Source organism: Sceloporus occidentalis, unplaced genomic scaffold (genome assembly GCF_023333645.1).
Source record: "Sceloporus occidentalis isolate IW3139 unplaced genomic scaffold, rSceOcc1.0.p SCAF_159, whole genome shotgun sequence".
In the NCBI taxonomy this organism is placed as follows: Eukaryota; Metazoa; Chordata; class Lepidosauria; order Squamata; family Phrynosomatidae; genus Sceloporus; species Sceloporus occidentalis.
In genome coordinates, this window is record NW_028317139.1 from 291,883 (window position 1) to 315,287 (window position 23,405).

General features: G+C 38.0%; 1 protein-coding gene across 1 annotated transcript in view; it reads right to left on the reverse strand.

Annotated features, from left to right (window-relative positions):
- LOC149280146 (pseudouridine-5'-phosphatase-like) overlaps positions 1–23,405 on the reverse strand; it is a 90,344-nt gene that overhangs the window by 34,300 nt on the left and 32,639 nt on the right. The window contains exons 2-3 of the mRNA XM_089500767.1: positions 16,573–16,791; positions 3,812–4,041 (exon numbers count right to left, since the gene is read on the reverse strand). Coding sequence (XP_089356893.1) covers positions 3,812–4,041; positions 16,573–16,791 — 449 coding nt within the window. The remainder of the gene's footprint in view (positions 1–3,811; positions 4,042–16,572; positions 16,792–23,405) is intronic.

A 23,405-nucleotide genomic window follows, 5' to 3' on the forward strand; every position in this document is an offset into this window, starting at 1 on the left:
GCGAGGCGACTTAGCAGTACCCCACAAGCACTTTCAAAGGGGATGCCACAAAGAGTTAAAGAGACCTCTTAACTACCATTGCATTAAAGAGCATATGACAACTGAATTGGTCCTTTAAGCTTTTCTAGCAAATACAGGAGACCTTTATCATACTTCAAAAATGATACATTTCAACATAAGAAATCATTTCCAAGTTTATACCCTGTGAATAAATAAATGTATTATAAATTATAAAAAAAACAAAAAAAAACTGGAACATTTGTCTGATGGAATTTTGGGGTCTGAGGAAGCAGAGTTTCTCTTCTGATAAGAGCTGTGCTAGCCCTTCATACACATAGGACTTTTTTTAATATTCAGGGTTTAAAAAGTCATCTTCTAAAGTTTAAAAGTATAAAATAGCCTTAAAAGACATACTCAAAAGACAGAGATGAATTTGTATTTGTATTTTGCAAGCCTATGTAGGTATAATAATGTCAGAAAATAATATAATACTCAAATTCTAAACCTTTATCTTTTTCTTTCCGCATTTCTTTAAACAATTTAAAGAAACAACAGAACAGACCATACTGCAGTACTTAAGGTCATAAATAAGCAGTAAACACGGAAAGCCCTATTTATCAACATTAGCCTAGTTCGCCCTAGTACATTAGAAAGTACAATACTTACCAATGAAATAAATCCTGGTGAAAGTAATGAAACAGGTCTTTGAAACTATCGTGATGATCTATATTTCATCGCCTTTATACCTGTTTGACTACGAGGCTTTTGGGATAATATAGCCACATTTTTTTTTTATATTCTATAAACATAATATGAAAAACATAAAAATTGTAAGTTGTTCAGTTAGACTATTGTATTCCACAGGCATATTGAATGTTATTAGTCTTTTACTGCTTTTCAGCGCCCAGCTATATACTACAGTGTATACTATTCACAGAATATTAGATGATGCCATATCTCAGCATAAATTCTGGCATTAACGACCAAAAAAAAAATACAGATGAAATGATAATTACTTATCATGCATTGAAGTTTTTCAGATTTAACATAATGGAAAAACATCAGTGAAATACACAGTACACTTGCATAGAAAACACACATATAATTAAATCCCAATAGTGTAGGTAAATTGAAGTGTATATCTTTTATAAGTTGACTTCATTTAGATAATTTCCCCAGTGCCATCAATCTTGACGACTGAAAATTATGATGAAAAACATAGTTGTGGGGAATGTTGATTGCATCTGTAAGAAATGGCAGCTTTATCTCTGATCTTTCCACGGGAACTCTATCAAAATATAGCTTTCACACTTTTAATCCCCACATTGGACGACAAGCTTGCTGGAGACATAACATACCTACTTCCAGGGCACTTTTGGCGTGATGCCAACCAGAGGTTTCCAAGATGTTGTATTATGCCACCAGCTCAACATCTGTAGGGGATAGCTCCCCACCCTCGCCTTCTTTGCATATATAACATGGCTCAGATAACTTTAGGATTTTATTGAAATCCATACCAACCAAGTGGTACTTCACCTATTTAGTTGCAGATATGAAGAAGGCCCTATATGATGAAGTGTATTCCCTTAGAATAAAGAGGGGTCATCATTTGACAGTGGTTGAGGCAGCTTTGGCAGAGAAATTAATGAAAAGAGCTCCACCACTAAGCAACTCACGTCCATCACTACTGACCTACTGCTTCAACTAAGAGATTAAACCTCATCTGCTTTCCTGTTACCTGTCTGTTTTGTAATTGTTAAACAGTGACTTACTGTTTTTCTTTAATGTCTTATCTACATATTTCCTTTAAATATAACACTCCTTGGTTCATTTGAAATGCACAGGACTCATTCTATGGATGCACTTTGAATTTTGGTCTGAGAGGACTAGCATAGTAAGAGATGTGATGCTTTTCTGAGTAATTGTTTAATAAACGAGTGTTGATGGAGAACAGAAGAATTTTTCTGACATGCAATATAACTAGAGGCTGCAACTTTTTGTTGACCATGAAGTCTTGCAGTGCCGAACTTACACACACATACACTAACATACTTCTACACACACATACACATACCGCTACGAGTTAGGGCCCAGTACATTATGTCAAATGGAGTGGTTATGGCTCTCCACGCCCTTAAGCTTGCTGACTTGGTGTCATCCTTGGCGCCAATTCCCCACATTCAGTATGTCTCAAAAAATTGCTGCCTTCATCTTAAAAACATTGCCCACATCTGTCCCTTCTTAACACAGCATGCCACTAAGGCTCTTGTCCATGCCTTCATTATATCTCGCCTCGTTTGTTGTAACTCTGTCTTAGCTAATCTCCCTCATACCCGTATTGTCTCTCTACAATCCACCATGAAGGCAGCTGTCAGACTTATTTTCCTCTGCCATCGCTTTACTAACAGTCTCTCCACTGGCTGCCTATGCATGCCAGTATTCCTTTCAATATCTTGACTCTTACTTTCAAGAGCTCTTCGTAGCGGTTCCCCTACTTACATGTCCTCATTAATTTCTAAATGTATTCTTAACCGGTCTCTTCGCTCATCTAATGATATCCATCTCCTCTCCTCTGGCTTCTAGTTTGCATACACGCTTACAAGACTTCTCAAGGGCTGCATTTTTCCTCTGGAATGTACTTCCACGGACTATCTGTCCTTCCTCCTTCATTTGGTCCTTCAAAAAATCCATTAATATCCACTTTTTTAAAGCTGCCTACAAACATATGCCTAAAGACCCTTTAGCTGACCTTTCCTAGTCCCTTTCCTGCAATACTGGTCCATCTTTAACAATGGCACTATTACCTCTTGTATAACATACCCCAATCCCCTCTAGATTGTAAGATCATTTGAGCAGGGCCCTCCTCACCTGTTGTTTCTGTATGTCATCTTGTTATGTTAAATACTATTTGTTATGTTATATCTACCCTTGTACATTGCTGCAGAATCTGACGGCGCTATATATAACAATAAATAATAATAATAATACAAGCAATGGGGGAAAAATCTGCATCATGGCTCACTCTAGCTTATTAGCACTGAAATCCCAGGAACATGCATATAAAATTCTTAGGATTTGACATAGGACTCCCAGGGCTCTGGCCAAGATGACCCTGGCTATGGAGAAGTTGACTACAGGTAATTATGAGTCACGGGGAATCAAAGAACGAATTAACACTAGGCTGAATAAATCTGCATGACAAAACCCATCAGATATTAAATTGCTCAACCATGTATTACATTAATATAGAAAGAGTAACTGTTTCAAGTTATATGTGAATAGGAGACATCAAGCAACATATATCAGAGACACGTTTCTAATTGCATGAGATCTCAGAATTTTGAAGGACGACCACCTCCAATATTCAGGATCTCAGCCAACTCACAATTAGAAGCATGTGTCTATTCTAATTTATGTTGATTGAAGTCTTTTATTCAGAGCTTGAAACCTGGAGGTAGGATCCAGAAGGTGTGTTACAATTTGGTCTGACAGCAGGATTCTCATCCTAATGTTCACTGGGGGATCATGGCAAATAAAGGGAAATGTGCATAAAACACACTGGCTTAAGTTTACAAAGGTTTGGTAAAGGTAGTGATGATCTTAAATCTTGAAAATCCAAAAACTAATAACACAAAGAAGATTAAAATAAAATAATGTGACAGACAGATTTTTAGGGTTAGATGAAAATATCGTTATATTTCATATGTTTGACATCATCTTTATATTTATAACAGTGTTTCAATTATTTTCTTTTTTTTAGATATAAAATACACAACTATATTGTTGTAGTCAAAACTGTTTCCACACTTACCTTATCTACGCTAGGTGAGGGGTTAAACCTTTTTGCGCACACAAGAAAAATATCAGGCTGTGGTTTTCCGTTTTTCACATCTGTGTCATCTCCTAACACAATATGATGGAATAGATTGAAGAAGTCCTTGTGTCTACTTGTTTTCATTTCAAATGACACTCTGGCTGAGCTAGTGGCAACAGCCATTGGTATTTTGTGCTTATTCAGATGGTAGATTAACTTTTCAACCCCTTTAACAAAAAACAAAGAAAAAATAAATGAGATATACAAGATTACAAGACAGAACTTGCTCATGGTATTAACACTAATAAAATTGTTCTTACAGATAATGTTAATATTTTTTATTAAAAAATGCATTCATTATTTCTATTATAATATAAAGTTTGAGAAACAATAGCTTCTTTAACATAGGTAAATGAAAAAACAAAATTAATTTCTAGAAAAAATAAATGTAATACTTCTTTCTCAATGAAAGTGTTTGAAAAAAACAAACATTCCTACTCATTTATTTTATTAACATGCAATATGCCATAAAAAGTGCAGTTCACTCTTGCCCTACTTTGTAAAATGGGAAACCGAGTTGGACTCAGTCTTAGAGAAATCAGACTGGACTGAGATTTGGGAAGTCATCTCCACAGTTTCCATTTGTTTCAATATAAAATATACAATTTAAAATAAAGAATTTGAAAAAAAATGCAGTTTAGCGGGCTAGAGCTAGAGCAAAAATTCCCACAGAAACACTACAAAATCTTGATGAAAGCATTCTCAGAAGAGTGGAAGCTATTAAAAGGAGGACCAACTTCATATTAATGTTATGCATGTCTTATAAACACAGAGTTTTGGAATATGATGTCATATCCTAGTGCTCTGTATGGAGGAAAGCTGCCATGAAGGAAGTCAATCCAAAGGCAGCACCCAAGGTAAATACACCACTTATTATACAGAGTGAGCTCAGCCCTTCTGGCAGGATAAGCTCCCTGTGACTGGCCCTTCATAAAAGTAAATAAGCCCCTAATTAAAGCAAATATTCAAATATAGGGAAACAAAAAATAAATTATTTTTTCCATTAATCAACTTACAAGGAACATTTAGAGCTTTTTGACCATTGATCGATATAAAACATTGAAACTTTTGGTCTAGATAGAAGTAGTTTTACACTTCATTGCTTTGGCACATTTTCTTGCAATATGCCAATTGATATGTTCCCAGTGAGTGTAAATAATAACAATTCAATTTAAAATAATAATAGTATTTTTCTGGTTTGCTAGAAATAAGTGTTTTTTGCTTAATGTTATTACTTATCTGGCTTGCTGTGTTGTTAATCTTCAGTACATTATTTTGAAAGGAGCCTGCAAAGCCTAATTGTTACATTTAAAATTCTGCTTTTTAATTTTTGTTAACTGTTAACATGTTCTGCAGCAAAGGTGAAGTGTTAGGTAAAAGGACATATGTTCAAGACAGCAGTTTGTTCTGATTCAACATGTTCTGCTTTGAACAACAAAAGAACAAGTTCAAACCACTTAAATGTTCAGATTCCTCAGTGGAAAGAGATGTATTTTAAAAGCACCCCCTCTCCTTAGTCAATCCTCTGCTCTCCAACTTGCAGCCTTTCAACCCAACAGTCCCAAGTTTCAAAGTGGGACACCTATCTCACCCCTCAACCTTGGGTAATGCTTTAGGGAAATTCTCCCTTCTAATGTTTGTCCCCATCCCATTCATCCTCTTTCAATAACATTTTACCAAATTAAAACCAATGGCATCTTACAATAATTGAATGGTTTACAATATTTTAAAATAAAATAGCATACAAAAGACAATTGTAACAATCTAATTTTAAGGCAAGACAGGAGGCTTCCTATTTTGCAATACTTCCTTTACTGACACCAACAGGAGCAAAAAAAGAGTTAATAAACAAATACAAAACAACCAATAAAAAACAGCATAAGACAGGTATATAAACCCTGAATGATCCCCCTTCTTCCTCTTTCTTTGCTGCTCACCAACGGCTAGTAAGGTCAGTCAAATATATTTATATTGGGAGTTTTTCTTTCTCCCTTTATTTTTTTTTTTTGTGGTGTTTTTTCCCCCCCAGTATTTCTTTGCTTCATTTGAGTTGCTTATTCTATATTTTTCATATTCCCTCTCTATTCTATCCTCTTCTGGTGTTTATTATTGCCCTCTTACCTGTTTAACCTTTTTACCTATTACTATTGTGTTGGTTTGCTTATGTTTATTTTCCCGTAGTAGCCATATAATGTCTCAGGATAATCTTCCTTCTCAAGAGGCCTTTATGGCCTGGTTGGAGACTAAATTCCATGGACTCATTTATGTAAAAAATGGCAGCCAACTTTACTCAAGGGCCTACACCTGCGCCCCCTAAGCCTGTTACCATTCCCTCAGAATCTGACTCTGATAAATCAGACGAGGAGAATGCCAATGTTAAACGCCCGTGGAAGGGCAGCAGCGCGTCTGCTGGCAAAGGCAAGGCCCCCGCCAAACGCCCAAAATTGTCTGAGGCTCCCCATACCTCTGGCCACCGGCTGGCTGGCGAGGATAGTACGCTGCAGGAGCCATTATCGATTGTAGATGAGTGGCGGGCTGATTCTTCCAATGAATCTGAGGCCTCATTGAATCTGGCCTCGTCCAGAGATGTAGACTCGCATTTCATCCGTGAGTACCTGGTGGATGAGCCCCACCTGTCCGACCTCCAGCATAACTCAGGCGCATCCATCTCGCAACACATGGCGTCCACAGCTACAGACCTGTCGGTTCTAGATCCTACCGGATCCTCCCTTTTAGACCCCACCTCTATTTGCCATCCCAGGGCCACCGAATGGGCGCCTCCAGAGCATATCGCTCTTTATATCCATAAATGGTTGCGTAAGCCCCTTCCCAAGGAGGTTCGCGCCAAACTCAGGGCTGAATGCCCCCGACCTTGTATTCCGGACAAGGTTGCGGTCACCCCTGAATTTGACCCCAATGTTGTCACCCTATTGGCCGCTAATAAGAAAGACCCTAGGAAGGATCTAGAACAGGGCTCCTGGATCTGGTAGGCCCAGTTACACAGATCCTGTCTCTGGCGGACAAGGCTTTTCTCCAGGCTACACCCCTGGATCCTAAGATCATTAGAGACTGGGCACTGAGGCAATGCAAATGTCGCCATCGCGACGGAAAGGCGCAAAGCAGCTTCTTCAGCTGGCTCCCGGACCCAGGCCCAGGCGACAGAGGCTTTTACGCAACCTTGGCCGCGCTCCGGCGCCTACGCTTTCCCGCCGTTCGCCCTCATCCCGCGAGTCGTTCACCATCTACGTCGAACCGGGGGCTCTCTAGTTCTAGTGACCCCCCTTTGGCACTCACAGCCCTGCTGCCCTGCCCTACTGGAGATGTCGACCCACGACCCTCTGGCTCTCCCGTCCCTTCCATCTCTTCTCGTCGGCCCGGAGGGTCAGCTTCACCCCCTTGTCCTAGAGGGTTGCCTGTTTCTCGTAGCTTGGACGATCTCGGGGGACCCTGCGCAGGCTCGGGTCTATCGGAGACAGCTCAATCCCTGCTCCGCGAATCTTGGGCTCCAGGTACCCGAAAGTCTTACAGGTCGGCTTGGCAAGGTTGGGCTTCTTGGTGCCTGGGACGGCGTGTGGATCCCCATTCGGCCTCTCTCGACTGCGTTCTAAATTTTCTGGCCGAATTATTCTCAGCGGGCAAATCGTACCGGACTGTTAATGTCTTTCGGTCGGCCATCTCGTTCGGTCATATCGGTTTCTCGGCTGAGCCGGTAGGTAGGGGTCCCTTGGTGTGCCGCCTTTTACGGGGTATTCGTCTGTCTCGGCCTATGGCCCCTCGCTATGACTCCTTATGGGACGTGGCGGTGGTTCTGGATTTTCTCCGGAACTGGCCGGATAATGATTCCCTTTCTCTTTGGCAGTTGTCCGCGAAACTCACCACCCTTTTGTGTCTCTTATCGTTTTGCAGGGTGTCGGATGTTCGGGCGTTCGATGCCCATCACATTTCCTTCTCTCCTGAGAGTATCTTCTTTCGGGTTCATCGGAGGACTAAGTCTTTATCCTCCTCTGTTTCTTATCCTTACCTCCTGGAGGATCCTCACCTTTGTGTGGCCAGGTGCGTTCGCACTTACCTTTTCCGCACGGTATCCGTTCGTCCCCCTTTGGTTTCTCAGCTTCTTATCTCCTACGTGTCTCCGTTTCGCGCGTTTTCTTCTCCCACGTTGGCCAGATGGGTTCGTTGGCTTCTTTCCTTGGCTGGGGTTGAGCCCTGTTTTGGGGCCCATTCAGTTAGGGGGCCGCAGCTTCCGGCGCTCTCCGGGCTGGGGGTGCTTTAGGGGACATTCTGCGTGCGGCAGATTGGACTCGGGCTTCTACCTTTCGGGCCTTTTATTTCTGTCCAGTGTCTTCGGCTGCAGTGGCTCTGGTTTCAGGCGTTAAAACTGCAAAATAGGAAGCCTCCTGTCTTGCCTTAAAATTGGAAATTATTCTAGTCTTGATGCCCGAATAATTATAATTTTAATAAAGACAGGAGGTGAGTATTTTCCCTCCTCTCCCCTCCCTGGTGGCTCTGTCCTTGGGTGAGTATGGGTTGAGTGGGTGGGTCCTGTCCTATCTTTTGCCGTTTTTTTCCGGTTCCCTTTGGTGATATTGTGTTTTGCTGGTGTCTTTTTATATATAGATATTTATATCTCAATAATATGAGATATAGATATTTCAGCCACACTCATTGCTAACACATGTTTAAGATCAAGCCATCTCTATAGATAATTGGTGGCAGTAGAATGGGTCATACTGAAGAGCACTGTGGTTTTAAACATGGCACTGTCATAGGATGGCACTGTCATAGTATTATGTGAACTAGAAACATCTAGGAGTAACAACAGCTCAGCCACAAAGTGGGCTGGTGAGTGCTAAAATGCGTAGTGCATAAAAATTGCTTGCACTAGCAGGGCTAGCCATGTGTGGAGGTGGGGCAAGCTCCAGATAGCCTTAAGTAAGCAAGGAGTGAGAGGGAATTTGTGTGTTAGCATGGATGTGTATGTGTAAATGGTTGTGTGCTAGAATAGATGTGTGTGTGTTAGCATGAATGTGTACGTGTGCAATCATGAATGTTTAAGCAATATGAGGAGTGTGTGTTAGCATGAGTGTATAGGTGTGTGTTAGTGTGTATGAGTAAAGTGTATGTTAGAGTAAGTATGTGTAAGCATGTGTATGTGTGCTAGCATGAGTGTGTAACTTTGTGTACATGTGTGTGCCAGTGCATATGTTGCTGGGGGGGCAAATGGCCGATGGGCTACTTGGCTTTACTTTCCCCCTGGGCCAGAAAGTGAAAGCTCATCCCTGCTTATGCCATCTTTGTCCCAAAACAGCGTGTTGGTGCCCTAAAACAGCTGGTCTGTGCCATCTTTGCCCTCAAACAGCCTGCCTGGTTTCCTGCCGACACCACTTACCAGAGGAAGTGGTGTTTTTTCTTCTGTTCTGTGTGCTACACGCTGGATCAGTCAGACACAGCATGCAGAAGGAGTGTGGGGAGGGCTGGCACCGTTTGACCAGTTGGGGCAGGCAAAGCCAAGAAGTCCCATCAGTCTCTTGCAGCCCTCTCTTCGTAACATACATACTGGCACACATTTTACACACTCTGACATACATACACAACTATTCCAACACTGGTAAACTAACATACACTTTTGTTAACATACACATTTACACATATATGCTCATGTTAACACACACACATGCCAATATGCACCCTTACACATCCCACTGATGCTAACACACATACACACTCATGCTTACACACATGATACCAAACTTACAAATATGTACACTAATACTCATATACGTACACACCCATGCAAATACCCACACATTGATATGAATAAGTTATCTTTGTAATATAAACATAGGCACCAGTAGTATACACTGGTTTTGCAGTGTGCCATGTGACTTATCCAGTCCTGATTAATTTTAGCTGACTTTTTATGTTGTTGGTTATTGGGTGAATATGCAGGGCTACAGTTCTATGCTCCTATAAAAAACTGAAGGAGATCTGAGTTACACATACAAGCAATTCAGCATATAGTACTAAGATGCAAGTTACAGATGATGAAAAAGCAAATATTACTGGAAACAGCAATAAAAAGCTTTTGACTTTTTTCCCTGTTTCAGAATTTCAAGCAAATATATTACTGTAGTTTCCAGTAGTGTAAACTTCTTTCATGACTGCATTTGAAAACTATTTTGACTATTTGAAAAGTTAGGAATCATGTATGTATTTATGCTAATGCTAAATTTGTGCTTTCTCCATCCAGAGTCCTTGAAAGCTGTGTTTTGGAGGGCCAAGATATAAAAATCAAGGTACAGGGTCACATAAGACATCTCTTTTTCACCTGTAATATAAAAAAACTCTAGGATCTTTAAAAATTATGTGACTCCACATTTTTGTCTTTGAATACCTTGGCCTACTAAAGCTAAAGCTTCTATGTATTTAAATTTTCTGTGACCACATACTGTACACTAAAATAAGCAATATATTTTGTTCATCTAAACAAATGAATTGGTAGAATTTTGCTTGTTAATTTACTAGCGTATAGAATTTATCAAGAAACTGGTGACCTTTTCTTGTATTCATCTTGCAAATCAACAAAATCTAGAAAAGTAAAAAGATAAAAACCAAGAATGTAAATTAAATTTGATGCATGCTCCATTGTGTTATTCAATTAGGAAAGTAGAAAAACATGGACAAGGCAAATCTATTTAAGACGTGCTTTGCAATGTTTTTGTTCTGTATACACAAGTTACAACATTAACCCCTTAAGGGCAGAATTGTTTTTGTGACAGTGACTGTTTTAACATTCCTGCGGTGTTTGTCTTTTGCTATAATTTTTTTCTTTCACATTTACCGTACCCACACAAGTTCTTTATTGTTTTGTTCGAGAAGAAGGGCTTTCTGTAGATACATTATTTTGATTGTATCATATAAATAAACTATAAAAATATAAATATGTATAAAAGATGGTGAAAAATTGGGAAAAGGGACTTTTTCTGACTTTTACTTGAATAATATTTTACTCGTCTACAAAAGCTAATGAGAGAATCTGCCAAATAGATTTTAATATTTGTCCTGGGTTTAGAGATAACCAATGTTTTTAGGTTTTTGTTTGCAAGTTATAGGGCAATAAATACAAGTAGCATATTGCAATTTCAAGACCATTTTTTTTCCAGATCTGGTCATACTGCACCCTATCCTATTTGGGACATCTTTGAAGCAGGTCAGTTCAATTTACCCCATCAAACCATATATTTTGAGAACTAGACACCCCAGTGTATTACAAATGCTAGTATGTTAACTCTTTCCATGCACTGATTCTATTGTTGTTTGGGGGCTAGTAGGCCATATTTGGGAGCAGTGTATGCAGTAGCTGTACTCAACCTGCAGGGGAGCGCAGAGTTCTTAGAAACTTGTTTTAATGGGCATTACCATCTTGCGAGAGGCAAAGTCTATCATTATGGCTGTTGTTGCGACTCTCCGGAGCGGCCACAGTGCACCCTATGGTGTCGCTGAATGCCTCGTTATCGACTAACTTAATTTTAAAAAGTCAGCCTGTGCCATATTTAATATGAAGTGGCACAATCAGAGTAGGCTCCTGCTTCAGATTTCAGTGTTGCTGAATGCTCCGACATCAAGGCATTACAGCAACACCATTTGTGAGAAGTGATTGTCAATTGTCGTCAAGGGGTTAATTAATTAAAACTTCTTCAAATAATTTTAAGAATGTATTGCAGTGCTTAATTTTTTAACCGACTTGTCTAAAGGGTTGCATTTTGAAACGCACTGAGCTTATATAAAATGAAATGGCACCTTCTAACCAACATATATTTTACATGAATACAAAAAATATTTCAAATACTGACTTGTGAATTTTCACATGAAATATTTAGGTCTCTTCTGTACTGTGAGAAGAAGTCACCATGAGAAAATACCAAGCTCTCACATTCTCTCACGTGATTGGGGCCTGCCAAAATTCAAGTTGCCCTGGAACATGCACAGTTCATGTATTTAAAGTCATCGTCTGCCAGTTTTGGACATCTAATCAATAATATTGGTGATTTGAATATTCAGCTAAGCAAAGGGTTTGTTCACTAAGTGATGGCTTCCAGTGATGGTGCATTTTATCTCACCAAATTAAACATCATTAAAAAGTCTGTAAAGGGTTTGATCATTCATCAGTACTAGGAATATTGCTTCCAATGATGCATTTAGTTATAAAAATGTTAAATTCAATGGATGGGACAACACCCATAAATCATTTGAATGATCTGAATAAGTGCTAATACTATTCTGATGTTTTATTTCCTCCATAATGCATTAGTAGTGGTCAGCGAGTTGTTAAGGTAATGGGTTTATAAAAAACACATCATAGATGAAGCAAAATCATTAAAATGACCCATACAGTTTTAATCTAAATGCATTTTGCCAGTTGTTGATACAAATATGTTCATTGGTAATTAAAGCATATGTGTGAAGTGTAAAAATATTTATTTTTTTCTTTTGAAAATCGTAAAAATAACAGTATTTTTTGGAGGAACAACATAGTAAATTCTATTTCAATTTTGTTGCTTAAAAATAAGTGAAAAGCTGTTAAAAAAAAAAACAGTAAAAATTGTACAATTCTAGTTTGCCTGTGGGTTTACTAAATTTAGTATTTGGCTTTCTTCTGTTTTGCACAATATTCTACTTTTATGTCAAAAGTTTGATTTAAGTTTGAGTGATTTAAGTAGGCCATGCTGTATCCTTTGCAAGTAAATTGTAAAAAAAACATAAAAATAAACTCACATATTAAATATAAATATTCCTATTCTGAGAAAGGAAAGATAAAGAAAAAAGTATATAATAGCCACTAAACACTTTATGTGCTGAAGGGTGGTATAATTGTCATCATTTTGCTGTGGTAAAGTATGTAGTTAACATGGCATAACCTGTTGCTCTGCAGTGTGGGCATTTGACAACAGAGACGTGGGTTGCAGGTGTTGCCTTGGGTCAGAACTGGAACAGAGCCCAAGGTAACCATGCATCTAAATATATATTAGAAGCCCATTACATGCGTCAAAGTTAGACAAGACAGTTTCCTAGGGCCCTGAACTGTTGGGGAGAACTTTGTCATGTTAGCCTCTTTAAGACCAAGTAGCTAAACTCAACCTAAGTGCTAAGGAAGCAGCCCTTCACCCTTCTGCATTATTGTCCTCTCCTATTTAGTTCTATTTCCCTTTTCATGTTCATTGTTGTTGACTGGTCCAGTCACCTTATGTAAGTGTGTGTGTGGGGAGGATTGGGAGATAAACTCACAAAAACAAAAACAAAATACAAATCTGGAGTCAGCAATGCACTGTAAAAATCTGTTAAAGGCTACTGCAGAATGAAACAGAGGAGATGTTGGAAGGGCCATATAAATTATACACTTCTAAAACCCTGAAATATGGTCATCAGTGTGCAGAATGTCTTTTTTCCCTTACTGACTCACTGAATACATTACTTAGGCACCAGTGTATAACATCATATCCCAATAACTTGGTCTACTGGTACAGCTACAGAAGATCAAGGCATGACTTTTGTTAACTTCTGCTTGTGACATATATCTTCACATATTCCCAAAAATCTGTTTTGTGCTAGCCATTCAATATGTTTTAAATGTCTAATCAATACAGAGATATTATCTACTTCTCTGTATGTTAAAGAAATATTTTAATGTGTTCCTTTTTATTACTAGTATTCTAACTACTTACCACACTCACAAATACCAGGTAATTCTGAATGATGGTTTATTCAATAAATCTGTAGCATTGGGATGCAGCCACAGAATAAGTAAAATAGCGTATAATGATTTCACACTAAAACAGAAAAGGACACTGCTATGACAAAATATAAAGCAGTGATACAGTGCTGTGAAAAAGTTTTTGCCCTTTCCTGATTGTTTTTCCATTTTTTCATATTTCTCACACTTAAATGTTTCAGAACATCAAACTATTTAAATTATACACAAAGATAACCAGCCAGCCTACCAAAACCATCCAGGAGGTTACAAATTAACCCAGACTAACATGTAAAGAACTACAGACCTCTCTTGCCTTAGTTAAGTTCAGTATTCAAGATTCCACGATAAGAAAGAGATTGTTCAAAAATGGCATTCATGGGAGATTTACAATGTTAAAAACACTGCTGAAAAAAAAAAACACAACTGCTCGTCTCACATTTGCTAAAAAAACAAACTGGATTTTGATGACCCACAAGACTTTTGGGATAATATTCAGTGGACTGATGAGTAAAAATTGGAGCTTTTTAGAAGGCATGGGTCCTGTTACATATGTCATAAAGCTAAGCATTCAACAATGAGAACATCATACCAACACTGTAGTTGGTAGTGTGAAGGTTTGAGGCTGCTTTTCACCTTCAGGACCTGGGCGACTTGTCATAACTGACAAAACCATGAATTCTGCTCTTCTCGAAAATCCTGAAGGAGATTTTCGGCCATCAGTTCAAGGACCTAAAGCTCAAGCACAGTTGAGTTATGCAGCCAGCACACAAGGTTTTGAAGTGGCCTATTCAAAGTCATGACTTGAATGTGATTGAGATGCTGTGACATGACCTTTTAAAGGCAGTTCATGCTTGAAAACACCCCAATGTGGCTTAAAACAATTCTGGCAAGAAGAGTAGTCCAAAATTCCTCTGCAGCAATGTAAAAGACTCATTGCCAGTTATCACAAACGTTTGATTGCTGTTGTTGTCATCAAGGGTGGCATAACTAGTTATAAGATTTAGGGGCAATTACTTTTTCACATGGGTGATACAGGTTTTGATTAAATCGACTGTTAACCCCTTAACGACAATCGACGTACATGTACGGAGTTGCCGTGCAACGAGATAACGACAATGCCCGTACATGTACGGGCTGCCGTTAAATAGCTGCATCACCGCGGCGGCGCCCGGTTAAGATCGCGGCGGCGCCCGGTTAAAACAGCTTAGGAAGCGATCGGAATTCCTAAGTAACACTACCCCCCTACCCCGATCGCCTTGTGATTGCTCCGAGGAGCAACCACAAGTGCCATCCTGTAAATGACGTTGCCGTCATTCACAGGATGGCATCAACAATAGATGTGAGTTCAGAGGGTCTATCCAGGCCCTCTTGAGAACTCTCGAGCTCCTTCTGCAGGTTGAATGCAGGTACTGCATCCAACCATGCAAGGTCAATGGAGCCCAGCTCACTAATGAGTGATTAGTAAAAATTTAAAAATATTTTTTTTTTTTTTAAATTGTTAAAAAATGTTTTAAAAATAAAAATAATATGTTAACATGTAAAAATCCCCACTGTCACCAAAAAAAAATTAAAAATTAATAAGCAAATCCTAAAATTCTTTATCTTTACAAAAATTCCAGCATGGAAAGAGTTAAAATATTGGCATTACAAATGCCCATAGGGTTTCTCGTATTAAAAAGTGCATGAGTGGATGGGGTAAATTGAATTAGCCGGGTACAAAGATGTCCCAAATATGGGACATGGGGGCAGTAGGATCAGATGTCCAAATGGCAAAAAAATACACACCTCACAAAGGCGGCCTTTTACCTCCCAAATAACACTACAAACCCATGCATGGGGGGTATCACTGCGCTCAGGAGATGTTACTGAACACATATTGGGGTGTTGTTTGACACGGACATATACCAGGAGCGATAAATTTATACCTGAAGTACATGTGTGAAAAAAATACAAAAAAAATGTACTACCATAAAGTTTCACAAAGGCTGGTGGTAAAAATAGTGCATGAAAAGGGTTAAAATACCAGCATTTCAAATACCTTGGGGTGTCTAGTTTTTAAAAATATATGATTTGATGGGGTAAATTGCATTGGCCAGCTTCAAAGATACCCGAAATGGCACATGGGGGGAAGAATTACCAGATTTGGAAAAAAAGGTTTTGAAATAGCAAAACGCTACCTGTACTTATTGCCCCATAATGTGTAGAAAAAAGCAAAAAAACATAAAAACATTGGGTATTTCTAAACACAGGACAAATAGTAGAATCTATTTAGCAGGTTTTTTCATTCGTTTTTCAGATGAGTAAAAGTTTGTTTAAAAAGTGAGAAAATGTAATTTTTTAACAAAAAATCCCCATATTTTATCATTTTTTTATAGTAAATTAGATGATATGATAAAATTAATGGTATCTAAAGAAAGCCCTGTTTGTCCTGAAAAAAACAATATATAATATGTGTGGGAGCACGAAATGAGAAAGAAGAAAATCACAGCTAAACAGCAACACTGAAAAATGTTAAAATAGCCATTGTCCCACAATATACTACGAGTAATAACCCCTATTGTCCTTAAGGGGTTAAAAGCTGCATTTTGTGCTTACTTTTTTGTTTTCTTTGTTTTATATTAAAATTAGTTGAATGATCTAAAACATTTAAATGTGACAAATAACCAAAAATAGAAGAAAAGAGGCAAATACTTTTTCACGGTACTGTAAATATATATTGGTAAATATATATATTATAAATATATATATTGGTAAATATATATTAGCTATTTCAGATATGCTGTCCATGACAATGACATTATTAAGTCTTCCATTTTGTCTCATCTGGCCAGTTAAATGAGTTACATTCCTCTGATACTAGATGGTTCCATTCCTGTCTCCTTAGCATGATCAGGGTTACCTTTATACTTTTAGTAGTACCGAGAGCCATCAAAACAAAACATTTTACCTGGCATTAAGGATGCTGTTGGAAATATCTGTTCTTGCTTAATACGACTTTCATTCAATAATTCTTCAGCAGTAATAGGTAAGTCAAGAACATCGCGGATAATTTGAGCAGCAGGCAATGCTTTTTCTCCCATGACTAAGGATTTTACATCCCACGTGTACTTTTTTCCAAATTGGTCACAGATTTCTTGAAATACCACTGAGTAAAGTCGTTCTGTATCTATAAAGGGAAGAATGTAAAAGCATTAAGACGGATTACATTTGTTTGCCAGTCTTTTATACTTTGGAATTCTGTATAAAAAGTCATAAAAATGTAAACCAGACCAAAGGTTTCTACATATTAAATTTAAAATCTAAAGCACTGTATTTTTTACTTTCACCGATACAGAAAACCTACTATCTATATAACTGGTTTTCCAACTCCATGAAGAATGATGCTTCCTGATATACACGTTAGTGTGGTATTCATAAAACTGACATGTACCAAATACTTGTGAAAAGATTTGGGTACCTATACTTTATTTTGCTTAATACCTGCAATTTTCAATCCCCTCTAGCCTCTGTTAATTAGCTTCTGCTGAAAAAAATATTTACTTTTGGTTACTGCCTAGTTGCATTGTAAATTTGAGGGAAAAAAAGTCCATCAAATTCAATCATTCCAATATGCAGTATTCCTAGGTTTACTGATCTTGATGAAGACAGACCAAACCCCTATTAAATATCCTACAAGACTTCACTGGCAGGCAGAATTAGACTTGTGCATTCAGATTCATACGAAGTGCAAGTTTGGATCTTCAGCCAAGATGGAGATGCTTCTGGTGACGTCCTCTCACCTGATCTTCCAATAGGGGGGGTGTCACTGAAATTGGCAGGATTTTGGAGAAAGTACACCTTAGGACAAAATAATGGCCCTTTGAGTGACGTCCTGTCACGTGATTGGAGGATCGGACATAACCTGGTGCGAACGCTTCCGGTGCCGTCCTCTCTTCCGAACTTCAGGGCAGAGGATGTCATTGAAAGCACCATCATTTTGGTGGAACTTCATCATAGGGCGCCTCCACTTTTCGTGGAGGATTGTGCGGAAACATTTAGAGAACATGAGAGAGTGAATTAGAGAGTGAACGAGAATGAGAGAGTGAGTGTATGAGAGTGAATGAGAATGATTGCAGGCACTGAGCAATGAATTTCGTTCCCAAATTAACAAATGCCCCCAGATTTTCGTCCTAACGGAATAGGCAGGGAACGTTATTTGCTGCCTGAAACTGAATGGGTCAAAAACTAATAAAACATTTGCCAGAATCGTTTTTGGTCCATTTGCACTAGCCGGGAGGCCTTAATTGTAACATCAACTGTGTATGCCACTAAGAATAAGTTTCATTAAAGTTAAGCCAGTTCATAAAAGGTTGCTGTCTGCTTGCTTAATCAATGCAGGGGATGGATAAAACATGACCACGATGCTGCATTTTACCAGATTGCGCTGCTCTGACTTTATACATTTGGTCCTGATACCACCACTCGGCTGTGTTTTTGTGCCAAAAAATTACAGCATTTCCAACATTTTCTTATAACCAAATGATGCCATAGAGCAAAAATTGTTTAGCAAGTGTATTGATTATCCATCTGGAATTTTTCTCCCATGAGCTTTTTCTTAAGTAAGTTTTAGATTCTGCCATGTGCATTTATTCTAATGAACTACTAAAGAACAACTATGCCGGACCTTAAAGAGGAATGAAAAAAAAAAGTGAAGCCAAACCCAAAAGCCCAAAGGACATATATCACAATACTGCTTCAAATCAGCACAAATTTAACAGAGCTAGGTCTGATAGCTTTGAGATTGATAGCCTAACAGAAAGAAAAAAGTCTACACTTGGCAGTACCAGGTGGTGTTCTCAGCAAGTGAGAGTTAAAGATAAATTGAAGGCATATGGCTTAAGCTGTTGTTGTCCTACAATCTAATTTATTAGTGATGCAGTGGGAACTAAGAGACAAATAAAAAGAATAGACAACGATCTGAGGGCAATAAGATACATTTTTAGGATCAAGCCAAAATAACAAACTGCCTTGAGTACCACAATACAAATAGGCAACGGAAATCACAGCGCATTAAAAAGTCAAAAGGTTACCATCTGATAACTTGTATTACGTTGACAACTTATGTTAATTTACGTTAGTACAATTCTGGTGCTCCGATTTATCAAGCTCCTGCTGTACAAGGTTCTTGGGATATTAGTCATGCATGCTATTTGTTAAAATACAAGAATAATATTGTTGTAAAATACAGCTCTGCTCTAGACTTATAGGTTAAGTGGTGCTATCAATGTTGTGCTAAAGGACGAAGCATAAAAAACAAGGTATTGTTTGTGTCATGCTTCAGCTTAGTTACTTAAAAGAGCTATGTTTAGAATGAGCATCTAAATTATCTCTAGATTCTGTATATCCATCAGAAACCTATTCACTTTCGGCATCATGTCAGCAAGCTCGTTATATTTTATATATTTTAAAAAGGATTGAGTCTATGACATAACATATTATGCAAAGGTTTTGATGACTATGGTGAATGGTGATTTAAGAGTGTGGGCGGGGGGAAAAGGGGGAAAATTACTGGATTCAAATAATGGAAGAGGTTTTTATGAACATAGCATATTAAGGATTGAACCAAGGTAGAATAACATAGGTGAAGACCAAGGGCCTGCAATTTGTAGTGTCTTCCACCCTGCTGGCTCTCACCAGAGGCCGATTGGATTGTCTGCTGCGGGAAGAACAGGGCTAGTTGGCATACCTGGGGACTTCTCTGCTGATGGTAGTGGGAAACACCGACATTTATAGGAAAAAAATGGGCGGGGAGTGGGGCGTGTCAAGACTCCGCTCCCGCGACCCGGAGGATCCGGGTCTTGACCCGGAGAACCGGAGGAGCAGCGTTCACCGGGTCAAACCTGGAGTGTTTCCAGGTATGCTGGTTGGTGAGATGATGGATACCTCTAACCAGCCAAAAAAAAGGGGGCATGCAGTGGTTGCTTGTATAATAGCTTTTTACTATATCTCATTTCCTTTTTGTTTCTGTGTTTTCACATCCCTCTCCTTTTCTATCCTCTTTTTCTCTTGCTGCCTTTCCGGCCTACTTCTTGTAGTCTCTTTTCCCTTTGATCTCTCTTTTTATGTCTCTTTGATTCCTGTAAGAAACACAGAAAAGCTGCTTATATTTTCAGTATTTATGTTTAAATTGCACAGCAGCAACCTGGCAACCCTTAGGCCTGTCCACAATTGTGTGGCGCATGTACAAGGTGGCAAACAGAGTCTTGAGCAGCCTTGATAAGGACCCTGAAGGATTGAATATATTGCGTTCTTTTATGGAAAGAGTACATAGATGCTTGGGCTGTTATATAAGTTTTTATACATTTAAAAAATCCTGAATGGCAAAATTTTAACTAAAGTACAAGCATTTGTTTTTAATGCTCCGCTGATTTATTTTGGTGACAAAATGTTATATTTCATCACTGATTTTGTTTTATTACTCACAGCCATATCACTTTTTTACAATTTTCAAACATTTTTAAATTACGGCATCATTATTTGCAAAGTGCATAGTTTTACAGTATGTTTACTTTTGGGGCTTTATAAAGGGAATAGAGTGATTCTATTATAAATACATTAGATTAAATTAAATTAATACATTAATTTTTTATCAAGGAAAACTATTAAGGATTGTTTTAAATAAAAAAAACAAATGATGGTGTCCTCCACTGATCCAGCTGGTTTTGAAAACATCCACGGTGAAACATGTTTGTGCCTATCCATGGAAGCACAGAGTCTGTTCTTACAGATCTCTGTTACAATGCTCCCTCGTGATGTGTGCTGGCAAGTGACCCTAAGTCATGGTATATGAGATCATATGAGTACTGAAGCAAATGTCTAAGAAGGCTTAAAAGGAGATGGGGAAAAGTAATAGATGGGGAGAGAATGGATAGATAGATAGATAATGAGGACGGAGAGATATAGTGAGGAAATAGGAGATATGGATAGTAAGAAAGGAGAAGCTACAGCTAGTGAGAAAGGGAGACATAGAAAAATAGAAAGAGGAAAAAAGGAGAGAAAATGAGAAGGAAGATAGATAGAGAGATAATAAGAAATAAGAGATTTAATGAGAATAGGGAGAGATAAGGGATGATAAAAAAGAGGGATATAAAGAAAGGGAGGGTACTGAGAGATGTGGAGAAAAGGGAAAGAGAATGAGAAAGAAGAAAGATAAAGAAAAAATGGAGAGTTAATGAGAAAGAAGAGGTGAGATAAAGAGAAAAGGGAGAGATGAGCTAATGATAAACAAAAGAGATGAGGAGAAATGAGGGAGATAATGAGAGAGTAGGAGGGATCAAAGAGATGGAGGAGGATAGATAAAGAGAAAGGGTATAAAATAAATAAAGAAAAGGGAGAAAGATAAGTGAGAAGGAAAAATCAATAAAGAAAAATCAATTAAAATAATTATATATATATATATATATGAACAACAAGTAATCTCTTAGGAGGCCATGTTAGTATGTTAGTTTAATATTTTATGTTAACTTAACCCTTATTATGTGTTTTACTTACAGGTAATGATTTAATTAACCATATGTATATTTGGTACTTGGCTTAAAATCAAAGCCAATGCTGGGAATTTTTGCTTCAATCACTCTGAATAAAAGCATAACAGATGATTTCATGTAAATCAAGAAGCTTGTGTCATTCCAATTGTTGAATATTTTCACTACAAAATAATTTGTTTTAATAATAAAACTCACCTTCTGTAGACAATAAAATTGAAACAATATGATCATCTTGTAAGACTAATACACATATAATTTTCCCATACAAAAGGATAAAAAAAACACACAAAATAAAGAATTCAAAGCAGTTCTCAATGGACCAGATTTCATTTATACTTTCTCAATAAAAACAATTCAAACGTAGCTCAAGTAATCCTTTAGGGCCACCAGTAATAATGACAGAACCCTTCACACTCACCACTATATTCCTTGTGCTAATAAACCGACTATTCTTTTCACTTGTGAAAGGTTTTTATTTATATATATATATACATATATATATATATATATATATATATATATATATATATACACATATATATATATATAATCTTTTTTTTATATAGCGCCAACAATGTACGCAGCGCTTAATACAATACATATATTCAAGGGACAAGACGAGAATTGACAAGACTAAGACAAACCGATGCATTAGGTATATATATATATATATATATATATATATATATATATATATATATATATATATATATATATATATACATATACATACATACAGTGGATATAAAAAGTCTACACACCCCTGTTAAAATGCCAGGTTATTGTGATTTTAAAGAATGAGACAAAGATAAATCATGTCAGAACTTTTTCCACCTTTGAGGGGGGAAAACAAATGGAAAAAAAAACTCACAATAATCTGGTTGCATAAGTGTGCACACCCGTAAACTAGCAATCTCATTGAAAGAGTAGGAGACATCAAAGAGATGGAGGAGGAGAGATAAAGAGAAAAAGTATAAATTAAGTAAAGAGAAGGGAGAAAGATAAAAAGAAAGGAGAGTGAGAAGGATGGGTCATAATAACCTGGTTGCATAAGTGTGCACACCCTTAAACTAATACTTTGTTGAAGCACTTTTTGATTTTTTTACAGCAATCAGTCTTTTTGGGTAGGAGTTTATTAGCTGTCTGCAGGTCCTGTTCCTCAAGATGGTGCCTAGAAAGAAGCCAAAGGCTAGGTTTCCACTTGGGTTTTTGTCCTGCGTTTTAGCCTTTCTGTGGAAATTGCTTTTTTTGACCTTAGGCAGTTTTTCCAGCCTTTACAAGTTAGAAGTTTCACCCAGCTAAAAGGGGTTAGGATAAATGGCAAGTATCTGCCCCCTCCTGATGTCATTTCCATGGTAGAGTTCTACTTAAACACGCCCCGGCGGACCCTTTTGTCTCTTTTCTGTGGTTTGTAAGGCATGCTTTATTCCGAATGTCTGCTCCTCTAGGAAGATTGGCCCCAAATGATGCTGCAAATTGTTTGCTGTTGCTTTTGGCACGCAGGATCCAGTTGGGTATGTTTGTAATGGCATGTTTGTTCCAAATGGTGTAAAATTCAATATGAACTTCGTTTTGTGTGAAACTGTTTGTTTCCAGCCTATTTCTCGTAGGACACACAGATACTGGGTCCATCCTCTGCATTGTAACTGTGGAAAAAAAAACGCCAAGGCAAAACCCACATGGCTTTTTCATGGCGTTTTTTCTCTCCCATAGACTTCTATTGGAGAAAAACTCCAAGATTTCCTTGCAAAAAACTCCAGTGTCAACATGCTGCGATTTTAAAAACCTGCCACAGAGCCCAAAAAAGCAGAAAAACGCCAAAGAGGACTGAAAAAACGCCAAACAGAAAAACGCCAAGTGGATATGGCATTGTGCGATTTCCTATTGAAGAACAGCTAACATCTGGCTGCAGCGTTTATTCACAAAAAAAACGCCGTGTGGCTGAATTGGCATTTTTATGGGCATTTTTAGCAAAAAAAAAAACCAAGTGGAAACTTAGCCTAAAGCTGTTGCCGACTGCCTTTTGCAATCAGGCACTTCTATACTGGCTCGTCCCATGCAGGGTTATGAGCCTGAGTCTGAACCTGTCCCTGCACAGAGACTCCTACCAGACCCGGTACCCACAAGTTGTGAGAAATCTATATTTGAGCTGAGTGCAATGCCATGATTGTGCCACATGAAAGAAATTGCATGTTATGGATGAAAAAATAACAATGAAAGAGATATATATATATATATATATACGATTACATCT